Source organism: Episyrphus balteatus, chromosome 3 (genome assembly GCF_945859705.1).
Source record: "Episyrphus balteatus chromosome 3, idEpiBalt1.1, whole genome shotgun sequence".
NCBI lineage: Eukaryota > Metazoa > Arthropoda > Insecta > Diptera > Syrphidae > Episyrphus > Episyrphus balteatus.
Window position 1 is genome coordinate 105,100,865 of NC_079136.1, and position 26,891 is coordinate 105,127,755.

Below are 26,891 nucleotides of genomic sequence, written 5' to 3' on the forward strand. Positions count from 1 at the left end.
ATCAGTTTTATCCGATATCACTTGTGCGCCTCCACAATAAATTAAAACAAAATAGCGAGACCTAAACAAATAAACAACATTGTATCGATCTACAATGTTGAATCATAGCATATACCATTCTGGTGTATTCTAATATTTATCTTGTAATAATAAACTGCGACATCCAAGCATCCACTGTTAGATGCTGTGTCATCATTTTAAGTAGTAATAAACTTCGACACCCAAGCATCCGCTAGAGCAACTGTAAGATGCTGTGTCATCATTTTTAAACAAAGAACATTGTAACGATCCCCAGTTGGATCATTCCAAATATCAAAATTATAATTTAATCTTAAGTTGGCTTTCGGGCAATATACATCAAATCTTAAATTAACCATTGGACAAGACACATCCAATCTTAAGTCGACCATCGAACAAGATACTTCGTATCTTAAGAAAACCTTTGAGATTCAAACTAATAAATTTATTTCTTTTTTAAAAAATATTTTAAAGAAGTTTAATTTAAAATTGGCGCAGTCGGTAGGATCTCATTAAAATAAAATGAGATTCAGTGATACGAATCAAAAAGAAAATCAAATTTAATTAAGTGAATAAGTGAAATAAACCAATCCATTTAAGGAAAAATAAGTGTTTAAATTTTACGAACTCACAACCAAACTATTGATTGTATCGAGTAACGAAAATACTCAACACAATAAATCGATTAGTGAAAATAATCAAACCAAAACCAAATTAAAGTGCTTTATTGTATAAAAGAACAATAAAAGTGTTTTACAGAAAATATCCCAGCTCAAGCCAGTGCATATGGCCTATGCTGAAATTTCCGTAGGGGAAGGTATTTTCAGAAATTTAAAAAATTGACCAAAATAAAATTAAAAAGTGTACTAATACACTCAAAATAAAACAAAGTAAAATAAAATAAAAAATAGTTTAAAGAAAATTAAATTCAAAAATATAACAAAACAAAATAAAAATTATTTGTTTAAAACGTTTGTGTGAAGAAAAAAACGCACATTAAAAAATTAAAATTTATGGTTCATATTATAAAGTAAAAACTTTTTGAATCCAACGGCAAGTGGCATGATCGAAAGCCCCAACGAGTTCGAAAAATAGATGAAGAAGATCATCAATAAATTGAACAGAAATTCAAAAGAAAAAAGAAGTCTACAATTCAACCAACAAAGGAATCTAGAAAATCACACCATGAATCAACAAGCAGCAGCAGCAGCAGCAGAAGCAGCAGCACAAAACAACAACGGTAACAATATTAATATTAATAATAATGTTTTAATTCCAAGAGTTTTAGAACTCAATCCTTTAAAGTACATAGAAAGATTATCTACTTTTGACGTTAAGACACAGGACTTACCTATTTTTATAAGTAACGTAGATGACATAATTCCAACATTACTGACATACAACGATCAAGGACAAAGAATGTGTATTAATTTATTAAAGTCCAAATTCATTGGTCGAGCTAGGCAAACTATTGAGATTCATTCTCACCTCACTCAATGGGCCGATATAAAGGCTATCCTAATTCAAAATTTCGGGGGATTCAAAAACAGTTATCAACTGTATGATGACCTCAGAGCAGCACAGTTCAAAGGTGATGTGCTTAAGTATTATAATTATATACAAAGCACTTTATCTTTGTTAAATCAACAGGAAAATAACCAGTTAGACGTTCCTAGAAATAACGAAACGGCCTTAAAAATGTTTAAAGAAAAACTTCCTGTTCATATGAGAACAATTTTATATTCCCTAAAGCCTTCCAGTATGGAAGCAGCACTCCACGAATTATCAGAAGCAGGTTTTGTAACTCATAATTCTGATTCAAAACCCCAATCCAAAAATGAAAGTCCTAAAAATGATAGTAATTTTAGGAAAAATTCTAATAACAGAAATAATAACCATAATTACAATAATAAAAATAACCAAAGACAAAATAACAATTATCAAAGAACTTACGAAAATAAACAATATCCTCAACAAGTTGAACCAATGGATATAGATCCAAGTTCATCACAAGTAAGAAGAATTAACAAAACGAATTATATTAATAAAAACACTGAACATACAGAAGCAAATTTTCGGGATTCAGCCTCGGAAATTCACTTCCCTATATTAAGTTAGAAAAAGGGAACACTATGTTAAGACTCCTTATTGATACAGGAGCAATTAATAGTCTTTTGCGTGAACAAGATTCACCAAAGGAATATACAAAATGGCGTACTAAGCCTATGACAATACGAACCGCAGGAAATTCAATAACTGTAAATAAAGACGTAATAATACCAAAAAATAAATTTGCACTATCAGTGAGAACTGATTGTGAATTCCAAGTACATACCTTCAATGAAGAGTACAACGGAATAATAGGAAATAATATCCTGATCCCAAACGATGGGGACATTAATTACAGGAATAGGACATTAAAATTGAACGGCATATTCATTCCATTTTTCTTCAGCGAAAATGAAGAGAAAGAATATGAAAGCTCAATCAATTATTTTAATGATATTAAACCTGTAGATTCCATATTAAATAATACAATAATTAAAGATCTGCGAATAGATCATTTAAATAAAGAGGAAAAACAAAAATTATTCAAAGCAATAAAAGAATGTGATGGAGCATTCTATAAAAAAGGTGATGATTTGACATTTACTAATCATGTAAAACATAACATCCCTACGGAGGATAGCTCTCCAATCTCTCCAAACCTAAAAAAGAAGACCACGCTGGAAATAAAGAGTGGCGTATAGTCATTGACTATAGAAAATTAAATAATTAAACAAAAGAAGATAAATATCCCATTCCAAACATGGACTCAATACTAGATAAATTAGGACATGCAGTATATTGCACTACACTAGATATAACAAAAGGTTTCTATCAAATAGAAGTAGAACCTAAAGACAGAGAAAAAACAGCATTTAGTACTTTATCGGGACACTATGAGTTTATTAGGATGCCATTCGGTTTAAAGAATGCACCCGCAACCTTTCAGAGACTTATGAATGAGGTTTTGAAAGACTACTTAGGAAAAATATGTTATGTCTATTTAGATGACATTATAATATTTTCTTCCAGCCTACAAGAGCATATGGATTCACTCCATAAAATTTTAAATAGGTACGCTTTAGAACGCAAATCTTAAAGTGTCATTAAATAAATCTGAATTTCTTCGTAAAGAAACAGAATTCTTAGGGCATGTAGTAACTCCCAATGGTGTTAAACCAAACCCGAAAAAAATTGAAACTATAAAAAAATTTCCAATACCAAAAACAGTGAAAGAAATCCAATCTTTCTTAGGATTAACTGGATATTACCGCAAATTTATCCATGATTATGCAGCTATTATAAAGCCAATGACGTTATGTCTTAAAAAAGATAGCATTATAAATATAAATGATGAAAAATACAAGGAGTCTTTTAATAAATTAAAAACTTTGATGACTACTGATCTAATAAATAGACATCCTGATTTCTCAAAAGAATTTATATTAACTACTGATGCAAGTAACTTTGCAGTTGGAGCCGTGTTAAGTCAAACACATGGACCTCTCTCATTTGCTTCACGCACCTTAAATAAACATGAGTGCAAATATAGCACTATAGAAAAAGAACTACTGGCTATAGTTTGGGCTACAGCTCAATTTAGGCATTACCTTTACGGTAGAAGATTTCTTATAAAAACTGATCATAGACCATTAGTATGGTTACATAATCTTAAAGAACCAAATAGTAAACTCCAAAGATGGAAAATAAAACTAGAAGAATACGACTTCGAAATACAGTACATTCAGGGAAAAGAAAATAAAGTAGCAGACGCACTTTCTCGTATTAAAATAGAAAACAATAATATAAATATGATAAACGAAGATAATGAGTTACATACTCAACACAGTGCAGAATCAGACAGTTCTTCTTTTATACCTATTAGCGAAAAACCTCTAAATTATTTTAAGAGACAAATTGTTCTTGATGCCAACGCAAATGGTGATCATACAATTTTATTCCCGCATGTTGGTAGAAGGAGAATTACATTTAGAAGCACTAGTCCAAATGATGAATTATACACTGAAAATAATAAATTTCGTAAAATTACGAAAATCGTTTCATACACTACATTTTCGTTGGCCCAACGAAACTTTCGTTGGCTCAACGAAAATATGTAATTTTTCATAATATGAAAACCTTCATCAATTAATGAAAACGTTTCATACACTTTTTCTCCCTTTTTAGTGCCAAAAAATCCAATTCAATGAAAAGATTCATCAATTAACGAAAAATTTCATACTCATTTTAAAGAATAAAAATAAGAATTTTTTCCTTACTTTATTAAAGTTTTAATTAAGTAACGAAAAAATTCATTAACCTATGAAATTCAACATTAACTAACGAAAATCTTCATAAGCTTATGAAAATTCTTCATATACTAATGAAATATTACATTGGCTTATGAAAAAATACATCAGTTAACGAAAAAAATCGTTGCCTTACAAAAAAAAAACGTAGACTTGGGTGCATTTCTGTTTTAATGATTAAAAATTGAATCTTGCTTTATATAGTTCACATTAGGTTTTTGTTTAAAAATCTATGTAAGCTGAGCTGAATATAAAAAATATTTGCGTATTGACAAGGTGTCTCACGATAAGTCGGACTCATCAGTTGACTTAAGTGAGCTCCACCGGGTCGAAACGCCAATTTTTGGTTTGGACTATTGAATCAATGATTTAACAGGTCCAATTAAATATTTATAAAAATAAAAATGAATGAAAAAATTCGTAGGTTAACGAAAAAATTCGTAATTCTACGAAAAGAATGTAAAAATAATCTACTTAAAAAATAATTAATACAGCGAAAAGTTTCGTTAGCTAACGAATATTTTTTCGTAATTTAATTAAAATATTCACAAAATTTACGAAAAACTTCGTTAGTTTACGAAAGTTTTAATTAAATTTTACGTTAATTGATGAAAAAATTTCGTAAAGTGATGTAAAAATTCATTAATTCTCGATAAAATTTTTTTATGAAAAATTTCATTAAAATACAAAAGTTTTCGTTAATTGATGAAGTTCTTTATTAACGTATGAAAGCCATTTCGTTGAGCCAATTAAATTTTTCACCGGCTGAAAATTAATTAAATTTTCGTTGGCTCAACGAATTTTTTCGTTGTATTTACGTAAGGATTTGGTTCAGTGTATTTAAAAATAATAAATCAAATCGATTTAAATATCGCAAATGCAATTTATATTGAAAATGATGAACATTTTAACGATTTTCAAAGCATATGGATTAAAGAAAATAAACTAAAAAAGAATATACTATTGCGAAGTAAGAAAATACTTAAAGACTTGAATATAAAAGATGCACATGAATTGATACTTAAAACCCATAAAGATTTTAATCATATAGGTATCGATAAACTTTACTTAGAACTTACAAGAGAATATTATATTCCGAATTTTAAAGAATTAATTAATAAAATTTTGAACAAATGCCATTTTTGTATGACAAAAATAGATAGAAAACCGATAAAATTACCCTATGAAAAAACAATTACACCCAAAGGACCACATGAACATTATCATTTAGATATCTGGTTCAGGGATAAAAACAGAAAATACCTAACTTGTATTGATAAATTTTCAAAATACGTAGCCGTAGAACAAATAAAAAATAAAACATACATAGACGTTATGAACGCTATGACAAAAATATTTTCCTACATGACTAAACCCAAACTTATAACTTTAGATAACGAAAATGCTTTTATGGCAGAAACATTAAAAAACTTTTTATCGAATAACGATATAGAGGTACATTACTGTACAGCAAACAGACATACGAGCAATTCCGACATTGAAAGATTTCATAGTACTTTAAACGAACAACTTAGAATCCTATCTCAAATAGAAAAAACAGATGATCCATTCCCTTTAATAGATCAAGTTATTAACATTCTTTCTATTTATAATAACACTATACATTTAACTACCAAAGAGAAACCTATTAATGTTCACTTAAATAAAGTAAACAATGAAATAATTTATAAAAATATATAGTCTATTGAATAGACCCTTTTGGATGGAACAAATTCGTTCAAGAGTTTTTATTAGCGATTATGATTCCTTGGCATACAAGAATACTCCACCCAAAAGTGCTACTAAATCCATTGGTGCATTTCTGAGAAAACGGCAACACTGGTCGGTTTTCAGTTTTTTTGATTTAACTCGAAAACCAAGCCTGACTTTGAAATGGTTCAAAGACACTTTTCATAGCAAATTAAATTTTCTGTCAAGTTAAGATGGTTAAAAAATTTTAAAAATTATTTTTGTCTAAAATTCTAACCTAAAATCAAAGAAAAAAAAGTTAAAAAATTGACAATTTTATTTTTTTTTACTAAATCAAGGGGCATTTTGTGTATGTAGCCGGGACGTCCAAACTTTGTACTAATGAAATAAAGTAGAGGTAAAATCCTTTGATAATATGCAATTTTTAATTTTTTTTGTCAAGAAACAACTTAAATGTACCTATTCAAAAATTAGCACTTTTTCTAAATTTTTGACTTTTTTAGTTAAAAGCAAGTTTTTAAAACTCGATAAAATCATATTAATTGGTAACTTTTAGACTTTTAAAGTAAACATACTTCGAGGGATTGATTTAATATAAACTAAATATGACAAACAAAAAAATTTATTTGCATCCTTATGGCCTTTTGTGCAATTTTGTGTATGTGCATTTTTATAAATTCGGGTCGAATGGATGGACGGAGAGCCATTAGCTTTGGTCTATTGCATAGAAGAACATTTAATACCAACTCTTTTACTGTTTTCAATGGCCTGAAAAACAATTCTTGTAAAATCCGCGACCAACGAAAAGTTTCTCTTGAAAAACGAAAAAAATACTCTAATGAGTTTGAAACAAAATAGCTCAGGGAAATTAGTAAATCAAATTGCACTTTTCGCGGGACAAATTTTTTTCATGGAACGTATTTAGGTGAATGTCCTTATCGTAAAAGTGAATTTTTTCGGATGATAAGATATCGGGAACAGCCGCCATCTTGGAAAAGAGGTCGGTGCCGTTTTTATTTTATAACTCCATTTTTACTCATTTAAACCAAAAATGTCCCAGGGTAGACTTATTATCAATTAAATTATCTAAAAAATGATATACAAATGAATTCCGTGAGTTAGTTAAATTCAATTTTATAGTCGGTCAAAGTCCGGGTTCTTCTCGCAAGGTTAAGACAATATGACATTTTTTCAAATATCTGAAGAACTTTTGATTTGTTGGGGATTTTCTTAAAGTATGAATTATAGCACTTTGAATTATCTATGAAATGAGCCCTTTATCGTTACTGTTACCAACATAATGTATAAGCCATCTAACGTCGAAGTTCACATTCTACTATCCAAAAGTGAGAAAATAACAAGTTTTCTTCTATTAGACCGAGCAAATTTTTGAAGTGGAGGTATAACCAAAATATAAGTAAACAGTTTTTTAACTATATTCGTCTAAATATTGAATTCAAAGTTTGAAATCTTTAATGTTAACCTTTATATGGTTTTCGAGGTTTGAAATGAAGTGAATTTTCCAATTAATGTGAATAAGCTCAAGTGACACTATTTAAAATTCTAAATATTAGAACTGATGCCCTGTCATTTTTCCTAAACATGAACACCTCAATCTCAGCATTACGATAAGTATAACTCAAGATATGAGGTGTGTAAGCCGTTATGTTTTCGAGACTATTGTGTTTAATTTTTGATTGTTTATTTGAACTATTGAAATCCCAAATATGTTCAGTTAAAAAATCGTATATCATGACTTCGACGTTTGGTTGCCTCTACAATGTGATGGTTACAAAAACAATAAAGGGTTCATTTCATAGATAATTAAAAGTGCTATAATTCATTCTTTAAGAAAATCCCAAACAAATCAAAAGTTCTTCAGATATTTGAAAAAATGTCATATTGTCTTAACCTTGCGAGAAGAACCCGGACTTTGACCGACTATAAAATTGAATTTAACTAACTCACGGAATTCATTTGTATATCATTTTTTAGATAATTTAATTGATAATAAGTCTACCCTCGGACATTTTTGGTTTAAATGAGTAAAAATGGAGTTATAAAATAAAAACGGCACCGACCTCTTTTCCAAGATGGCGGCTGTTCCCGATATCTTATCATCCGAAAAAATTCACTTTTACGATAAGGACATTCACCTAAATACGTTCCATGAAAAAAATTTGTCCCGCGAAAAGTGCAATTTGATTTACTAATTTCCCTGAGCTATTTTGTTTCAAACTCATTAGAGTATTTTTTTCGTTTTTCAAGAGAAACTTTTCGTTGGTCGCGGATTTTACAAGAATTGTTTTTCAGGCCATTGAAAACAGTAAAAGAGTTGGTATTAAATGTTCTTCTATGCAATAGACCAAAGCTAATGGCTCTCCGTCCATCCATTCGACCCGAATTTATAAAAATGCACATACACAAAATTGCACAAAAGGCCATAAGGATGCAAATAAATTTTTTTGTTTGTCATATTTAGTTTATATTAAATCAATCCCTCGAAGTATGTTTACTTTAAAAGTCTAAAAGTTACCAATTAATACGATTTTATCGAGTTTTAAAAACTTGCTTTTAACTAAAAAAGTCAAAAATTTAGAAAAAGTGCTAATTTTTGAATAGGTACATTTAAGTTGTTTCTTGACAAAAAAAATTAAAAATTGCATATTATCAAAGGATTTTACCTCTACTTTATTCCATTAGTACAAAGTTTGGACGTCCCGGCTACATACACAAAATGCCCCTTGATTTAGTAAAAAAAAATAAAATTGTCAATTTTTTAACTTTTTTTTCTTTGATTTTAGGTTAGAATTTTAGACAAAAATAATTTTTAAAATTTTTTAACCATCTTAACTTGACAGAAAATTTAATTTGCTATGAAAAGTGTCTTTGAACCATTTCAAAGTCAGGCTTGGTTTTCGAGTTAAATCAAAAAAACTGAAAACCGACCAGTGTTGCCGTTTTCTCAGAAATGCACCAATGGATTTAGTAGCACTTTTGGGTGGAGTATTCTTGTATGCCAAGGAATCATAATCGCCAATAAAAAGTCTTGAACGTATTTGTTCTATTTTTGCTCTGGAGCTCGGGTCTATTAAATAGACTAATAGAAGAAAAAAAAGAAAAGATATTAAACAAATTAAATGAAAAAAGAAAAGACGTTGACATTAATGAACAATTCATAAAAACGACAACACAAGAACGCATTAAGAATAAAATTATACCAAGACATAAGAAAGCAAAGGTAATAAGTAAAAATAATAAGAAATATATAATAAAAGAAGCTAAACGCACTCTTCACAAAGACCAATTTAGAAAAAATAAAAAGTTTCAAGATGACATATCATTCCATTCTAGATCCTTCAGTGAAAGCATATCGAATAATGCTACTTTCGGGGAAAATTCCGACAATATTGACAATATTGACGATATTGACAACTCTCAACCTAGTACAAGCGGAGTTAGAAATAATTGACTTAAATCAAGGAAACGGGTTTACAACTATACAATTAGGAGAATATCCAATCATAAAAAGATTTAATACAATCCTTCATATCATTAATTTAACTGAATACGAGAGAAATATAGACATAATGGAAAGAAACATTAATAGATTACCAGAAGAAAACAACAATTTGTTAAAGAAAATGATAAAAATAAAAAATGAATTCAAAATCCTTTTACCACACCCTAAGGAAAATAGGCCGAAACGTGGACTAATAAATATAGTAGGTACAGGACTAAAATTTTTATACGGAACAATGGACGATAACGATAGACAAAACATCGAAAAACATCTAAAATTAATCGAAATTAACGAACATAATGAAATAACAAACCTTAGCGATCAGATAATAATTAACGATAAATTTAATAAGCAAATTAAAATACTTACTGTTACTGATACCTTAAACAATGAAACAAAAGATATAATACAAAAAATAGATAACTTTATAGGAACTTATGATTATGAAAAAGACATAGCTTAGATCCAATATGAAATAAAACTAAGAGAAAATCTTGACTACTTACACGAAGATAATAAAAAAATTAAGGAAGTAATAATGACTTCAAGATTAGGAATACTTAGTAGGGATATACTTACTACAGAAGAAATAGAAAAATACAATATTCAAATAAATAATTTAGAAGACATCGAATTAAGCCTTGCATTGTATAAAGACAATATAGTTTTTATAATTCAATTACCAGAATACACAAATGAAAAATATAAAAAATTATATATACAACCTATTCCTAATAAAGAAAATAATTTGCAATTATACATAAATAAACATTTATATCTAACTAATAATGAAATTGTATATGAAGATACAAAATATATTAAAAACTTGAAACTTATAAAAGATAATTGTATTGAAAACCTTTTTAACGCACAAATGCATTGTAACTTTATTAAAAACCTAAATGAAGAGATTTTAGAAATAGGAAACAATAACCTTTTACTTATAAATGTTAAACAGCAAATACTTAATCAAACTTGTAATAAACAAAAGATTTATGTTAAAGGAACCTATCTTATTAAATTTCAAAACTGTCAAATAGAAATAAACAATGAAATCTATGAAAGACAAAATTATAAACATGAAATAATAATACCTAATACAATGTTAGATATTAATTATACAAGATTTGAAAAACTCACATTTGAGAAATTACATTATCAAAATATTAATAATTTAAAGGAAATTATAGAACTTAAGCATAATCATAAAAAGTCAAACTTGACAGTATATTTTATCATTTTAACTATTTTAATTACATTAATCATTTATGCTTATTCGAAATTAAAAAATAACAAAAGCAAGATAATAAATAATGTAAATCTTCCAACGGCCTCATTTCAACCATTAGAAGACTCTAAAGGGGGAGGAGTTTTATCCGATATCACTTGTGCGCCTCCACAATAAATTAAAACAAAATAGCGAGACCTAAACAAATAAGCAATACAACATTGTATCGATCTACAATGTTGAATCATAGCATATACCATTCTGGTGTATTCTAATATTTATCTTGTAATAATAAACTGCGACATCCAAGCATCCACTGTTAGATGCTGTGTCATCATTTTAAGTAGTAATAAACTTCGACACCCAAGCATCCGCTAGAGCAACTGTAAGATGCTGTGTCATCATTTTTAAACAAAGAACATTGTAACGATCCCCAGTTGGATCATTCCAAATATCAAAATTATAATTTAATCTTAAGTTGGCTTTCGGGCAAGATACATCAAATCTTAAATTAACCATTGGACAAGACACATCCAATCTTAAGTCGACCATCGAACAAGATACTTCGTATCTTAAGAAAACCTTTGAGATTCAAACTAATAAATTTATTTCTTTTTTAAAAAATATTTTAAAGAAGTTTAATTTAAAATTTATCTTTTGAAAATTATGTGTACTATGCTGTGTAGAAGTGATTTTTTTTACTGTTTAACTTATAAAAAAGTTATAAGTAAATTTTCGAAAGATCAGTTTGTGGGGTACATTTGCACCCCATGGGGTACATTTGCGAGGGGTGAGCTTCCTCGAAGGAGGATTGCAGAATCCGAAAAAAATCAATCCCATTTTCGTATTTTCAGCTAAAAAGAAGTTTTGTTTATGATTATTATTGGTTTTATTTGTATTAACTTTGATATTTTGGTAACTGGCAATCCCTCCCACCTAGGGAGCCCTTGCCACATCACTTTTCGGTTTTTTGAATAATTTATTAGAAATAGAAACAATTAGGTAATATATCAAGATGACAAAAATATTTAAGTGAAGAGGTTAGGTTTAGGTAAGGTTATATGGGCTGACAGTTGATTTTGTTACCGTCACACTTAGGTCAATGTAGATCCCTTGTGATACTCTGAAGTATTGTAACTTCATGAAAAGTGTTAACCTATGAAAGCTATGATTGGTCGAGCCATTTGGAGGACTTGACAAAGTTCAGTAGGCTATTGCCTGAGAGTTCTGATAGTTCTTCTAATTCATGAAAGAAGTAGTTTCCTAAGAATTTTTTCCTAGGGCGACAGAGTGCTGGACAGTGACAGAGGAAGTGAACAGTGTTTTCCTGTTCGTCCTTATTGCCGCAGCCTATACATAGATCATCCGTACTAAGCCCCATTTTCTTTTTGTGGTATCCTAGTAGGATATGTACCGTTAAGACGCCTATAAGGGTTCTTAAGGAAGGTTTACTTAGTAGTAAGATCTTATTGGATTTTTTCTCGTCGAAATTCGGCCATAGTTTCCTGGTCTGACAACAGGTATCTAGGAGGTTCCATCTTTCATTGGTTTTTTGGAAAATTTTGCTGACGATATTTCGTTTTATTTCACATTGTGGGATTCCGATGTTATGGTCTATGAGAGAGGGATCAAGAACTGAGCCTTCCCTTGCAAGCTCATCCGCTTTTTCGTTGCCGCACACATCACTGTGGCTGGGAACGCAGCAGGGTCTTACATTATGCTGCATACCAAAAACCCTAAGCTCTTCGCGACAGCAAGAAACAAGCTTTCACTTGATTAAGGTGGCAGAAATCGCTTTTATTGGCGCTTGGCTATCAATGAAAAGGGTGATGTCAGCAGATGATATCGCCATCATGGATTTTTGTTTAACAGCATTTTTCACTGCCAGTATCTCGGCTTGGAAGACACTGCTGTAATTGGGCAGTCTGAAAATACCAACCCCAATGTACATTTTCGAGCCATCAGTGAAGATGACGATAGTCGACTCATTTGAGAAAGGTACACTGTTTTCCCAATCTTGTCTGTTGGGGAAACTGACATTAAAAGACTTGTTGAAGTCTAAGTAAGGGGTCATGTAATCTGTACTTACGTTGTTGCCAACGTGGTTAGAAAGGATCGTAGTATGACCGCTTTGACTAGTACTCCAAATGTTGGTTTGACTGAGTCGTAGGGCACTATTGGCTGCTAATTCTTGTACAACCAGATCTAAGGGAGTGAGATCAAGGATTGCCTCCAAACCTGCGCACAGTGTGACAAATCGCTCATCTAGCGGAATTTAATTAAAAAAATCGCTTGCAAGAATCTATGCAAAAGCCAGTTTTATGTGAAGCTAATACCTTGTACTAAGTAAGTGTGATTAAATTTTTGGGTGGAGATAATGCTAACAAAAAATAACTGATCTTAAAGTTGGAATTTGTGAATTTTTGAGGTAAAATTGAGGTGTAAAGGTGCTTTGGTTACTATGGTTTTTAAGTGTTTTTTTAATTTGTTATTGAAAATTTTGTGTGATTTTTATTAAATAAAATAAAGGAGCATATCAATTTAAGTAAAATCTCATTTCATATGATGTTCAATACTTTGCTATTGTGCTTAAAAGTTGAAAAATCGTGATTTTTGGGTTAATTTTTGCATTAAGTGGAGATAATTTAAAATTATTCCACATTATTCCATTGAGAATCTATATTTATTTTAAAGCTTGATATATTAGCTTTCCTTTTGCATCTTAAGTTGCTGCGCATAGCTGAGACACCCATACATTTTTTTTTTCATTTTCGAACTAGCTTTCTAGAAAAATAACTACTATCGAAATAATCAAAAACAAAATTATAAGGATTGTAATGTTAATTTGAAGCGTCATTTGTGTTGATTTTTTTGCCATTAATAGGTGTATTAAATAAACTTTATTCTGCTTTTTTTTTTTTTTTTACTATTTTCGAAATTTTAAGAAAACAAATTTTTGATGTTTGGGTGTATACATTTAAAATTAAATTCTTACAAAAACTTAATGCTTACAGGGGCATCTAATTTTTGTTTTCAGACACCTAAAGCTCCTAACTGACTCTATGTTTAAAATATAAAAGACACTATTAATGTCAAAGTTATCGGAAATAGCCAAAAATAAATATCTGAGATAAAAGTAGTTGGTTGGAGTGGACCTCATCACCCCCGTAGTACTAATGCATGCTGTTCTTTGTACTTTGGTTAGGGTCTTCAAGTTCGTGGATTTCTCCAGGGCTTGCCACCAGACTAAGCTGCCATAAGTCAGAATGGGTCTGACAATGGCGGTATATATCCACAGGATTATTTTAAGATTTGATCCCCAGTTTCTGATAATGCGCTTTCTAATTGTTCGCTTACAGTGGTTAGGCATATACCTGTCGCTAGAAGAGCTAGATCGTCTGCGTAGGCTATAACCTTGACACCGATGTTATTCAGTTGGATGAGAATCTCATTCATTACCAAAATCCAAAGAAGAGGTGATAGAATACCACCTTGTGGGGTGGAATTCGTACATTTTTATATGTGACCCACCTAATTCACTTTTGATTTGTCTGTTTCTCAACATGCACACGACCCATTTTATGACCGTGTCCTCTATTTTAAGGTCAGTGAGCGCTTTTTCTATTGCACTATTATGAACATTATTGAATGCTCCTTCTATGTCTAGAAATGCTGCGAGGGTTTATTCTTTAACCGCAAGTGACTTTTCTATTGTTCTGACTGCACAGTGTAAAGTTGTCTCTACACTTCTACCTTTTATGTAAGCATGCTGAAAGGGTGATATAGCCTCCGGTTTTAAATAACTGCGGATATGTAGGTATATCGATTAACCTTTCAAGTGTTTTGAGTGTAAAAGAGTTTAGACATAGGTCTGAAATCTTTGGGTTCTGTGTAACTGAATTTACCAGCTTTTGGTATAAAGACAACTTTGACTTCACGCCATGTTTTAGGGACATATCCCAATTGTAGGCTATTTTGGAATATAGTGATCAGGTATGGAATAATGGATTCACTACTTTTTTGCAGCATCAAGGGGAAGATGCCGCCTAGGCCTGGAGATTTATAAGGAGAGAAGGAGTCTAGATCAACTTTTCTTTCGTAATAATTTCTCTAGGAATTTCACAAAATGAGTGCAAACTGCAAAGAGTTTGTGGAATCATTTTTCAATTCAGAGTTACAACCTGGGAAGTGAGCTTGCACCAGGAGTTTTAAACTGTCTTGACAGGATCTATTGATTATAAGGCCCTTTTAGAGAGCCTATAGGAGTAGTCGTTTTGGAGAGGATTTTCCTTATAGTCTTGCCGAATGATTTGTACATTCGATAGTACTGAAGTTTCTCCAAGAGCATCGTTTGGCTCGTTGAGTTTCAATCTTAAATTTTCTTTGACTGGTTTTATAGGATTCCCAATCACTTTCAGCTCTAGTGCGTTTAGCACAATTGAAAAGTTTTCTTGTTTCTTTTCTTATGTTGGGGACCTCAACAGTCCACCAGGGTGGTTTGTTGTTTTTCTATTATGTCTCACACTAACCATAACCCACCACAATAATTGAATTGGAATTCAAGGGCACCAAGAGTAATTCGCTTTGTAAACAAAACAAACGAATACTCAAATTAATTGGGCCAACAATAATTGTAAACACCTGGTCAATGATTCAACTTCAATAATAAGTTAAAGCGACGGCAGGTCGACGATCCGGTGACAAAGCATACTGGATCGTCACAATTAAATAATTAAAAGAAAAGTGCTGATGGGTCAAATTGGTAATTGAGTATTGATGGCTCAAATTGCGTCACCAAGAAATTGAGGATGACGCAAAGTAAGGTAGAAGAAGTTAAGTAGGTATAATTTGAATATAGGTAAATAAATAATAAACAAAGAATTGCCCAAAATTGCAATGTATGCAGTATTAATTTTGTAATTGGGTAATTCTTTAAATAAAACAAATGTAACTTGCTTTTGTGCGCCAAACTGATTCTATTTTATTTATGTTACAAGAAAAACCACCCTAGAACACTATGAACATTTCCTTTCCAGTTCGAGTAATTTCGATCACATTGATCATAAACATTTTGTTCACGATCATTTTACTCGATTTTACTCGAACAGAAAAATGATCGTTTGAACTCGTTTGAAATGTAGAATTACTTACGAGTCATCATACTCCTAAACAGGAAAGCTCGAACATATTTGAGTTGTGTTGATTCTGTTTGTTCGAGATCGTTTTTTTCGAGTAAGTACTCGATGAAAATTTTTCTTTGTTTGATACCTTAAAACTTATTATTTTGGTAAAAATAATTATTATAAAGGTGGTAATATTTGAGTTGAGCTTCTTATTACTTTTTATTTTGATGATTTATATTGATGTATGCAGAGATTACACATGCTCAAACATTGCAAAGTCAAGAAAAATATCATAACTTCCGACTAATTTTTTTCTATAAACGTTCTCGTAAACAATACTCGACTCGTTTGGTTCTCTGGTACCTATGCATTGTGAAAAACTAAAACTTAGTTTTTTTATAGAAAAAAAATTAATCGGAAGTTATGATATTTTTCTTGACTTTGCAATGTTTGAACATGTGTAATCTCTGCATACATCAATATAAATCATCAAAATAAAAAGGAATAAGAAGCTCAACTCAAATATTACCACCTTTATAATAATTATTTTTACCAAAATAATAAGTTTTAAGGTATCAAACAAAGAAAAATTTTCAAAATGGTTTTTTTATTTTTACTTTTTTAGAAATAATAAACTATTTTCTTTTTTTTTTAAAGTAAAGTTTTGTTCTTCATTTTAGATTTTTCCCTAAAGTTCTCAAAAACTAACTTGAAAAAAATCAAGGTAATAAAATTTGAGTTGAGCTTCTTATTTGTTTTTATTTCGGTTAATTATATTTTTTTTTGAAATTTTGTTTTTAGATGTTGATTAATGATTTCTACAAAATGGCATAGGTACCAATTTTATTTTAAAACTTTTTTTTTCTAAAAATTATTTATAAAAAACTAGTTTTTTTTAAAAACGGCTCTAACGATTTTGAAAATTTTTTTTTAAAAATGCAACTTAATATATCAAATAAAACTGCGTACTTGTTTTGTGGGGCGATTTGGTTTCAGATATTGTTTTATTTTTTTGAAAAATGAATTTTATTTTTTTTTTTTTGTTTTTATAAACCTACATTTCCTAAGTTTCTATATAAAAAGTCTTAAAAACTTAAACAACTTGAACTCTAAGAGCAAGTTCGTGCGACCCAGTCGTGCATTTTATTTATATTGACATTTATTCTTCTGATAGTCTTACTGACGATTGAAAAATCAGGGCTAAATAACATTAGTAGTTTACTACTCAAGATATAGCCCCAATACTAATTATGCTGGATTAATCAATGACAAAAAACTTTGAAAAATCATATCTCGAACAAGTATCCATCGTAATTTTTTTTTAAGTGATTTCCGAGTCCCTGAGGTCATAGTACGTAAGAAAAAAATAGTGGGATTGAGTGTCCATTTGTCCAACTATTGTAATCGGAGTGAGAGGTTCTACTTACAATTTATTTGTGTACTGTGTAGCAAAGTTCTTAACCCACGAGGACTTGATTGCAATAATCATTTTTATCAAAAAACAAAACCGACTTCCATGGATCAAAAAGGGGTTTTGTGGTTTATTTCTAATAGTTTCTATGGCTATAACTGAAAGAAATTCAAATGGAACATTTGAAAATTTGCGTTAATGTGTTTGGGCAAACAGTACAGGAAACATAAAGAGCCCGAAGAGCCCCATACGTACTAAAAACTATAAACTAATTTAATTGAATTTTATGAAATGGTTAGATCATAAAGCGTAGAGCAGGCATGTCAAACTCAATGGTTACTAGGGGCCAAAACAGCGATATCTTAATTTGTATGGGCCACAGAAAAGTAAAACTAGAATATTTATAAAAAATAAGAAAAATTGTAACATTAATGTTTTCTTCCTGATACCAACCATCCCTTCTTTGCTTCCAATATTTTCACCAGACCAAGGTGTAAGTTGGGCTGGAGCTTATTTCTCTTGATAATAAAAATATCTGCTTGCATCGGGAGGTTGTGTGAAATTCGCAAGCGATTTTATATGGCGGTTTTTTACTTCGGAGTCACACTCAAAACTCGCATGCCTTTATTTCCATAACATTCGACAATTATTCTATTTTGATGAAAAAAAAAACAAAGAATGCCATCCTAGGGCATTCATCATTTAACCTACCGTCGGGTTAAATCAGAACATTATAAATTATAACCTTAAGCCTGGTACGCAGATCGAGATAAATTTTAGCATATTTCGAATTTTAATTGTTCAAAACAAACTCATAATATAATACATTTTAGCTCCCATACAAATTGTGGAAAAAATTAAGCCGAGCTAAAATTTATCTGAGCATCTTATCTATAATTTGTATGGGACCTTAAAATTTGGCTCAGATCTGTGTACCAGGCTCTAAGCTCAAAATTATCAAAAATGTCGAGGGCCGTAAAGTTACTTGTTCTGGGCCGTACGCGGCCCGCGGGCCGCAAGTTTGACATGCATGGCGTAGAGCGTCTTTTGATTGAACAAAGTGCTCGAGATTTTTTGATGTAACCATTTGGTATAAGTCAGTTAAATTATTTTTTAGTTTTTAGTGCGTGATAAAAGCACAAAGTTTAAATCAACTTATTTCAATTAAATATTCAGATAAAAATTTTTACTTTATTTCTTAATATTCATTTTTCTTCACTGTTACAGGCAATTCAGGCTATAAATCATCGGATAAGGACAGGTAAGCAATCAAAAATTTTATAATTTTTTGAATTTTGTAATCATATTTTATACATATTAGATTAGGTTGAGCCCGTATGACACTTCTTTTTTTTTATATTTTTAATGCAAGAAATCAGACGTTTGAGCGAAAAAGACAGGACGAATTTTTTAACGAAACAGATAGACTCGTGCACTCTCAAATATGTATTTATGTAAAAAAAAAGTCAATTAAAAAAAAGCTTTTTTAAAGTATTAAAATAAGACAAACAAAATATCATTCTGGCTTTGAGAGGGGTGTGTACTCAAGGCCGGTCCAACCGAAACTAGCGCCCTGTGCAAACTTTAGCTTTGGTGCCTTTTATTTGACGAAAATCGTTTCTAAAGTCATTTCTACATTACCCACGAATCGGGCTTGTGAATCTGTTTTTTTAGTACAATCCTGAACCAACTATAAAGCCCAGTCGAATTAAACATTTCAAATGGAAAAAAAAATAGATCGTGCAATTTTTTTTATGGGGCGGTAGAGGGGATCACTGAGAGCTTAAAACCAGTTTTTCGGGAAAATCGACCTTGATCTTAAGCCGCCATCTTGGATTAAAGGTAAAACACGTTTTAGTGAATAACTCGGCCATTTTTGATTTTTGACAAAAATTATATGTGTAAAACTTGTAGAAAATTTTATTTTCCATAACTTTTTTTTAATAAATTTTTTTATATGACCTATATTTTTCGAGTTAATTTGGAAAAACTACATACATATACCGCTTTGATTATAGATTTTAAGATCAACGCAATATGGGAGTGTTTTTATATGTTTTTGGGGATGAAAAATCTAGCTGCAATGTTAGTTTTTGCAAATTCCTAAAATTTTATAAACAAAAGGAACTATCTCAAAATCGGTAAGTGTCATTTTAAAGAAAATTAGTAAATATTATAATTAATGTCTAGCAAGACAATTAAGTCTTTGAAATTTTCAAATCGGTTCATTAATGTCTGAGATATGACCAATTGTTTATAACTCACTCTCTTTTAAGCTTTTATTAACCCACTCTCTTTTAAGCTTTTATTATAAACAATTGGTCATATCTCAGGCATTAATGAACCGATTTGAAAAATTCAAAGACTTAATTGTCTTGCTAAACATCAATTATAATATTTACTAATTTTGTTTAAAATGACACTTACCGATTTTGAGATAGTTTCTTTTGTTTATACAATTTTAGGAATTTGCAAAAACTAACATTGCAGCTAGATTTCTCATCTCCAAAAACATATAAAAACACTCCCATATTGCGTTGATCTTAAAATCTATAATCAAAGCGGTTATAAAGTTTAAGCTGAGTATGGGTATAGTTTTCCCAAATTAACTGGAAAAATATGGGTCATATAGAAAAATTTATTAAGATAAAAGTTATGTAAAATAAAATTTTCTATAAGTTTTACATATATGTATAATTTTTGTCAAAAATCAAAAATGGCCAGCTATTCACTAAAACGTGTTTTACCTTTAATCCAAGATGGCGGCTTAAGCTCAATGTCGATTTTCCCGAAAAACTGGGTTTAAGCTCTCAGTGATCCCCTCTACCGTCCTACGAAAAAAAATTGCACGATCTAATTTTTTCCATTTCAGCTTAATTTTTTGTACATCCCGACTGGGCTTAGGTATAGTATTTAATTGCACTTCTGCCAAAAGTTCCCATTATTTTCGCTAAGATAAGCTGGAGCTAACCTCTTCTGCAGGGTTTTCTCTACGTTGTTGTGCAACAAATATTTGTGTTTTGTTTTTATTTTCCACAATTGTAATTTTCAGCATTTCTTTTTTTCGTCCCCGTTCGTGAGTGAATGATCGTTCTTTTTGTATTGGAAAGTTGCAATGTGGCCCCATTTCAACTTCGTTCAGTTCTGGCCATATAAACTATTAAAAAAAAAACATAAAACCCAGTTTTGATCCATGGAAGTCGGTTTTGTTTTTTGATAAGAATGATTATTTTTATTCATCTTTGATCGAGAGAAAAGCACTGTGCTGCGGTACTGAAAGTGGTATAGTAGCATTTAACTGCTCTCGACTTCGTACTACTGTCTCCTCCTTTCACATTCAAAACAGTGTTTTCTTCAAAGTTCTTGTGTTCCAAACACTTTACACAAACAACGAAGTGTTGAGTAATCTTAAAAAAAAAACACTTTATTTCTTTCGAGCTTTGCTTACAGATTTATTCCTACTTTGTCCAAAAATTGCAGATTCATTAAAAAGGCACCAAATTCACGAAATGCAGAACGTGAAAGTCTCAAAAATAGTTTTTAATGAAATTCTTTTTGATTTTTAATCCGAAATATATACTTTTTCATAATATGTTCCGTTTTTAATATATAAAAAATTTTTATTTCCAAAATTATTATTTTTTTTAAAAAAGTAAATATACTCAAGACAATAAAATACGGCGTGATTGCATTAGAAGCGTTGCAAAATTTAACGGTGATGTAATTCGACGTCAAAATACCGAAAATATTATTTGAAGAATTCTGAATTGGAATAAAATCCTAAAAAAAATTTATCCCAACCTTCAACGTCAACTAAGGAACTTACTCAAACAAACACAAACAACCATTTCAGAATTTGGAGGGGGCTCCATCATTTGAGCTGCCTCTAAATCTCTAAGATTTACAACAAGTTTAAGTTAATCATGTAGATTATGATGAAATTAGCTAAATAATAACATGATTTTGGAGGCTTGGGGGGGGGGGGGCTAGAGCCCCTTTAGCCCCCCCTCAATGCGCCACTGCATACGTTTGCATTTCCAGATCTGAATTGAAAGGAGACACAGCATTTAAGAACCACAGATGTTGGATAGAGAGAGTAGATGAAAATGTAGACATCTTCACAAATGCAGATTATAGGAAGATTATGGCGAAGACGAACATGTTCGTCTTCATCAATGCCTCTCCTTCATACGTGCTGATTGCTCGTATTGTATCTATCCTTCTTTACTTGCAGACGTATGTAAATCTAGCATTAATATTTCCAACCTTCTTTTATAAATTAAACCTTGTTATCAATGAAAAACAAAGATTTTTCTTGACTTAACACCTTTGGACCAAGTTTATTTTTGAAGACTAAATGGCTCTAGGGCTGTAAAAGTAACGACAAAATGAGTACCCGCATGTATACGTTACTTTTGATACTAGTACCCGCATCAATAATATCGTTACTCGTTACTTTCGTATGCTTCGTATTTTTCGTATATTTCGTATGTTTCGTGTGTTTCGTATGTTTCGCATGTTTCGTATGTTTCGTTACTTTCGCATGCTTCGTACGTTTCGTACTTTTCGTATATTTCATGTATTTGATACGTTTCGTGTGTTTGGTATTTTAAGTATGTTTCGTACGTTGGTATGGGTGAAAAAATTTTTTTTTTGAAAAAAAAAACCAAAAACAATTTGTATAATCTAAGCTACATTTTAAGGCCATAAACACTAATTTAAGTTCCTTCGTTCTCATGTTATAAGAGTTTGAAGGTAGCTATACTGATTTTTTTTTCGATTTTTTTTTATCAAACATGGAAACTTTTTTTTATTTTTTTCTATTTTTTCGACAAAACTTTGGTAATTTTTTGTTTATATCCGTTCAGTAATCTTATCACAGTTCTTTAGAGACCTTTATTTGAAAAGTACATCGCACAGATCTCGGAATATTAACACTTCAATGCAACCATGTCGGACAATTTTTCATTTTTTTTTTCTATTGACAGTGATTTTAAAACCTCGTTTTCTCGGGTTTTTTTTAAGTTCAAAATTTTGCACTGAAAATAAACAAATTTTTTCAAAAACCAAAACACTTCTGTACATTCTTAAGCTATAATTCAAGACCATTAACAAAAAGGTCATAAACACATTGGTTGCGGCGCGGCGTGGGTATACTTCGGCCACATAGAGAAAATACCAAAACGTCTCTTTTGATATTTCTGTTACTATCGATAACTCAACTAAACCTTGGAACTACTGTTTTTATCGAGACAAAAGTAAACTCCAGCTAATTATCTGGAGTTAGCATTCCGACTACGGTAACGATATCGGTACGATATGCTTAATGCGACAATTTGAGTGTATCACTTCGTTTCGTATCTCATATATCGGATGATTTAGTATTGAAATTGGAATGGGGTCGTTACTCGTATGTTTCGTATCTCGTATGTTTCTTTACTTCAGTACCCAGTAACGAAACATGCGAGTAAAGATACTGTTTAGAAAGTAACGTTTCGTTACTCGTTACTGAAGCAAATACCCGCATTTTAGTAACGAATACATACGATTTGCTACAGCTCTAAATGGCTCTAAAGTGTTAAGGGGTTATATCTAGTTGTAAGTGCAAAAAAAACCTTCTTTTTTGTGGATTTTTTGTGAAGAGGCATTTAATTATATAAACCTAAAGAATACATATCCATATGGAAAATGTATTGTATTAAAAGAATTCGCTGTGTATTTAAAAAAATATTGAGTTCCGTTATTTTTGTAGTAGATCTCCAAGACGACCTCCAAAAAAAAGGTGTCTGGCGGTGAGCAAGATATCTCCGAAACGGCTGGAGTAATCGGCTTGAAATTTTTACACAATTTTCTTAGATACTTTTATCAGGTAATGAACGAAGGAATAGTCCAAATTTTGATTTTTGACAAAATGGCGGCTTCCCAAAGAATAAAATGGTTTTTTTCACCAAAATTTACACTTTAAAGTGGCTTAAAAAATCGAAATATTCTCAAAAACCTTATTCCTTCGTTCATTACCTGACAAAAGTATCTAAGAAAATTGTGTGAAAATTTCAAGCCGATTACTGAAGCCGTTTCGGAGATATCTTGCTCACCGCCAGACACCTTTTTTTTGGAGGTCATCTAGGAGATCTACTAAAAAAATAACGCAACCCAATATTTTTTTAAATACTCAGCGAATTATTTTAATACATTAAATTTGCTATATAAATATGTATTTTTTAGGTTTATATAATTAAATGCCTCTTCACAAAAAATCTACAAAAAAGAAGGTTTTTTTTTTGCACTTACAACTATAGATAAAACCCCTTAAGTCAACACAATTTTTTTTTAAACGGTCATTTTCTGGTCAACAGCATATGGATATTAAAATAGTTCTTATAAATGATGTTTCTGCATCATTACTTTTTAAAAATAATAAGATTCAGATTTACAAACAAAAACATTTTTGACTTAACACTTTTGTACCCGGCGCCAAAGATATAGTACAGTCAAAATTTGAAAAAAAGGGTAAACCTTGGAATGAATGCTAATTGAATTTTTTTATCAAAATCTTCATTTTGGCATTCTATAACCAAAGATTATAGAATACAAAGATATCGCATCGAAACAAAAATTTGAAGTGTCGTATGTGATCAACATGTTGCTAGCTGCAAAATGTTGCGAGAGCGAGGGAATTCCTTAAAAAAATGGAATCTCTTTCGTTTTCTTTCTTCTGTTTTTTTTTTTTTTTTATTTTGTTTTGCTTCTTACGGCAACGGTGCCGATGACGATCACTGTGGTGGAGTTTTTTTTTTCTTACTTTTTGCCAGTTCGTCTACCCAGATCTTCCCTCTTGTGAAAGGATTTTTTGCATTCCCGTTTTTTTCCTTTTTTTAGATTATTTTTTTTTAATATGAAGACTTTAAGAATTTAATATTTTGTAGAATATTTTTTAGCCGAGGGTGGTTTCTGCTTTTTATTTTTTTGTTCTCTTTTTTATAGGATGACAACGCACAGGTGCATTGGTTTCAGGTGTGTCTGTGTATGTATCTTTTTTTTTCGTTTGTTACGGCAATCGTCCTTGAAATTGTTGTTTTTTTGTGGTGGAGGATAATTATATAAACTAGCCGACCCCGCCCTCGAAATTCGATCGCCAATTTCTTTATTTTTTTTTTATTTGCAACAACTTTAAACACAATTATACCAAAATAGTTTCATTATTTTGTATAGCATTTGTTGTTGCGATTAACTACACTTTTTGAAGACAAAATACACAGGTATATATAATCAAAGATTATAGAATACAAAGATATCGCATCCCATAGAAGTTATCGAAACCAAAAATTTGAAGTGCCGTATGTGATCAACATGTTGCTAGCTGCAAAATGTTGCGAGAGCGAGGGAATTCCTTAAAAAAATGGAATCTCTTTCGTTTTCTTTCTTCTGTTTTTTTTTTTTTTTATTTTGTTTTGCTTCTTACGGCAACGGTGCCGATGACGATCACTGTGGTGGAGATTTTTTTTCTTACTTTTTGCCAGTTCGTCTACCCAGATCTTTCCTCTTGTGAAAGGATTTTTTGCATTCCCGTTTTTTCCTTTTTTTAGATTATTTTTTTTTTTTAATATGAAGACTTAAAGAATTAAATATTTTATAGAATATTTTTTAGCCGAGGGTGGTGTCTGCTTTTTATTTTTTTGTTCTCTTTTTTATAGGATGACAACGCACAGGTGCATTGGTTTCAGGTGTGTCTGTGTATGTATCTTTTTTTCGTTTGCTACGGCAATCGTCCTTGAAATTGTTGTTTTTTGTGGTGGAGGATAATTATATAAATTTTTGTTCTTGTTTGATTGCGTCCGGCAAAATCTTTTCTTTTGTAAGGATTTTCTTCATTCCAGTTTTTTTTTTCCTTTTTTAGATATTTGTATATTTTTCGTGTTGAAGATTTTGTGGAATATTTTTTTGCCAAGGGTAGGTTTTGTTTTTATTTTTTGAGCTCTTTTAGTGCTATTGCACAGATGCATTGCTTTCAGGTGTACACACATAGACTAGCCCAAAAAATTAAAGGAACAACAAAAAAATCTGTGATTTTTTAGTGATTTTCGATAGGCTGTATTTCAGTAAAAAATTATTGTATTATGACTAAACAAAAACATGTGAAAGCTATATTCTTCTTGTTTAGGGATTTTAGTACCCACCAAATGTTTTATTTCAAAAGGTAAATAGCTAAATCTGTGTAAAAACCAAAATTTTTCAATTTTTTTTGTTTTTTTTTTTTTTAAGAAAGTGTGAAAATTTTTATTTATAAAATGATTTATTACTATTACAGGTAAAATAGGCTTCAAAAAAAATTGTTACACTCATGAAACTTGGCAAAAAGTTTGCTTTTGGGATAAGGACCAAGGACAAAAAAAAGTCTATAAAAAAAAGTTGGGTGGAAGGGTGTTTTTTCGCGGACAAAAGGAAGGTCAAAAATATACTGAAAAAAAATTTTTGTCGAATACATATCATCATATTTATTAAATATTTAAAATTAAAATAGATTTAGATACCTACTGTTTGTTTTAATAAATTTAATATTTTATTTTTATTTTTATAAATATCGTCGCCCTAGTATTGGAGTGCCGTATACGCCAAATTGCATTTTTTGAACTAGGTATGCAGTCGTATGTTTTCGAAGTTTCAAATCTGCTATCCGTTTTTTTCTATCTTTTTTCGTTGCCGAGATATTCACTATTGTTTTGACAAAAACAAGAAGTTTTGGCATTTACGTCAAATTTTTCATGCAATGCAAGAAAATTTTGAGAATTGTTTTGACGTACTTTATGTTTTTTTTGACGTACGTGTATATGAATAAAAGAAACTTCTGATTTTCATGGCGTATACGGCAAACTCATTTTGGACAAAAATTTAAATATTTTGAAAACTAAACGAATTGCAGATGTCCAATAATATGTATATATTAAAGACACATTTTAATTATAGGTATATCATACTAAAATATCAAAAAATACCAGCGGTTAGTTCTTTCGCAATTATCTTCCGAACATTTAAATGCGATTTCCCAAAAATGTAAAAATGGTGTATACGGCACTTCAATACTAGGGCGACGATATGTCTTGCATTGAATTTTATGGTTAAAATTTATGATAAAAAAGTAGCGGAAAGGTGCGAACAGTCAGACACTTTTTTTTTAAATTGTTATGTTTCAGAAAGCTTCTAAGCTATCTTAACCAAACTTTGAAGACATTTTAAGACATATTTTATCATTATATGAATGAGAGCATCACATTAAACTAAAATGTAGAAAAGGTCAAAACGTCTCACTGTTTGCAAAGGGTGTGATCAGTGAGATAGCCTAAGACGAACAGTGAGACGGACGAATAAAACAGAAACAAATCTCCAAAAACGTCAAATAAGTAAGTAAACTTATATAACTATGTTGTCTTAACCCATTTCTTCAAAAAAGTTACAAGAAACACACAAAAAATTAACAAAAGGAAAAACACTACAAAATCAAACTGAAACCTTTTTCAATTCATAG

The 26,891-nt window shown here is 30.6% G+C and overlaps 1 protein-coding gene across 3 annotated transcripts in view; it reads left to right on the plus strand.

Moving 5' to 3' along the window:
- Positions 1-26,891, plus strand: part of LOC129913586 (hemicentin-2) — a 358,695-nt gene that overhangs the window by 315,261 nt on the left and 16,543 nt on the right. For 2 of the 3 annotated variants that reach the window (XM_055992340.1, XM_055992339.1), the window contains exon 15: positions 18,596-18,629. The exons of the other annotated variant lie outside the window; for it this stretch is intronic. In XM_055992340.1, coding sequence (XP_055848315.1) covers positions 18,596-18,629 — 34 coding nt within the window. The remainder of the gene's footprint in view (positions 1-18,595; positions 18,630-26,891) is intronic. 3 annotated transcript variants of the gene reach the window in all.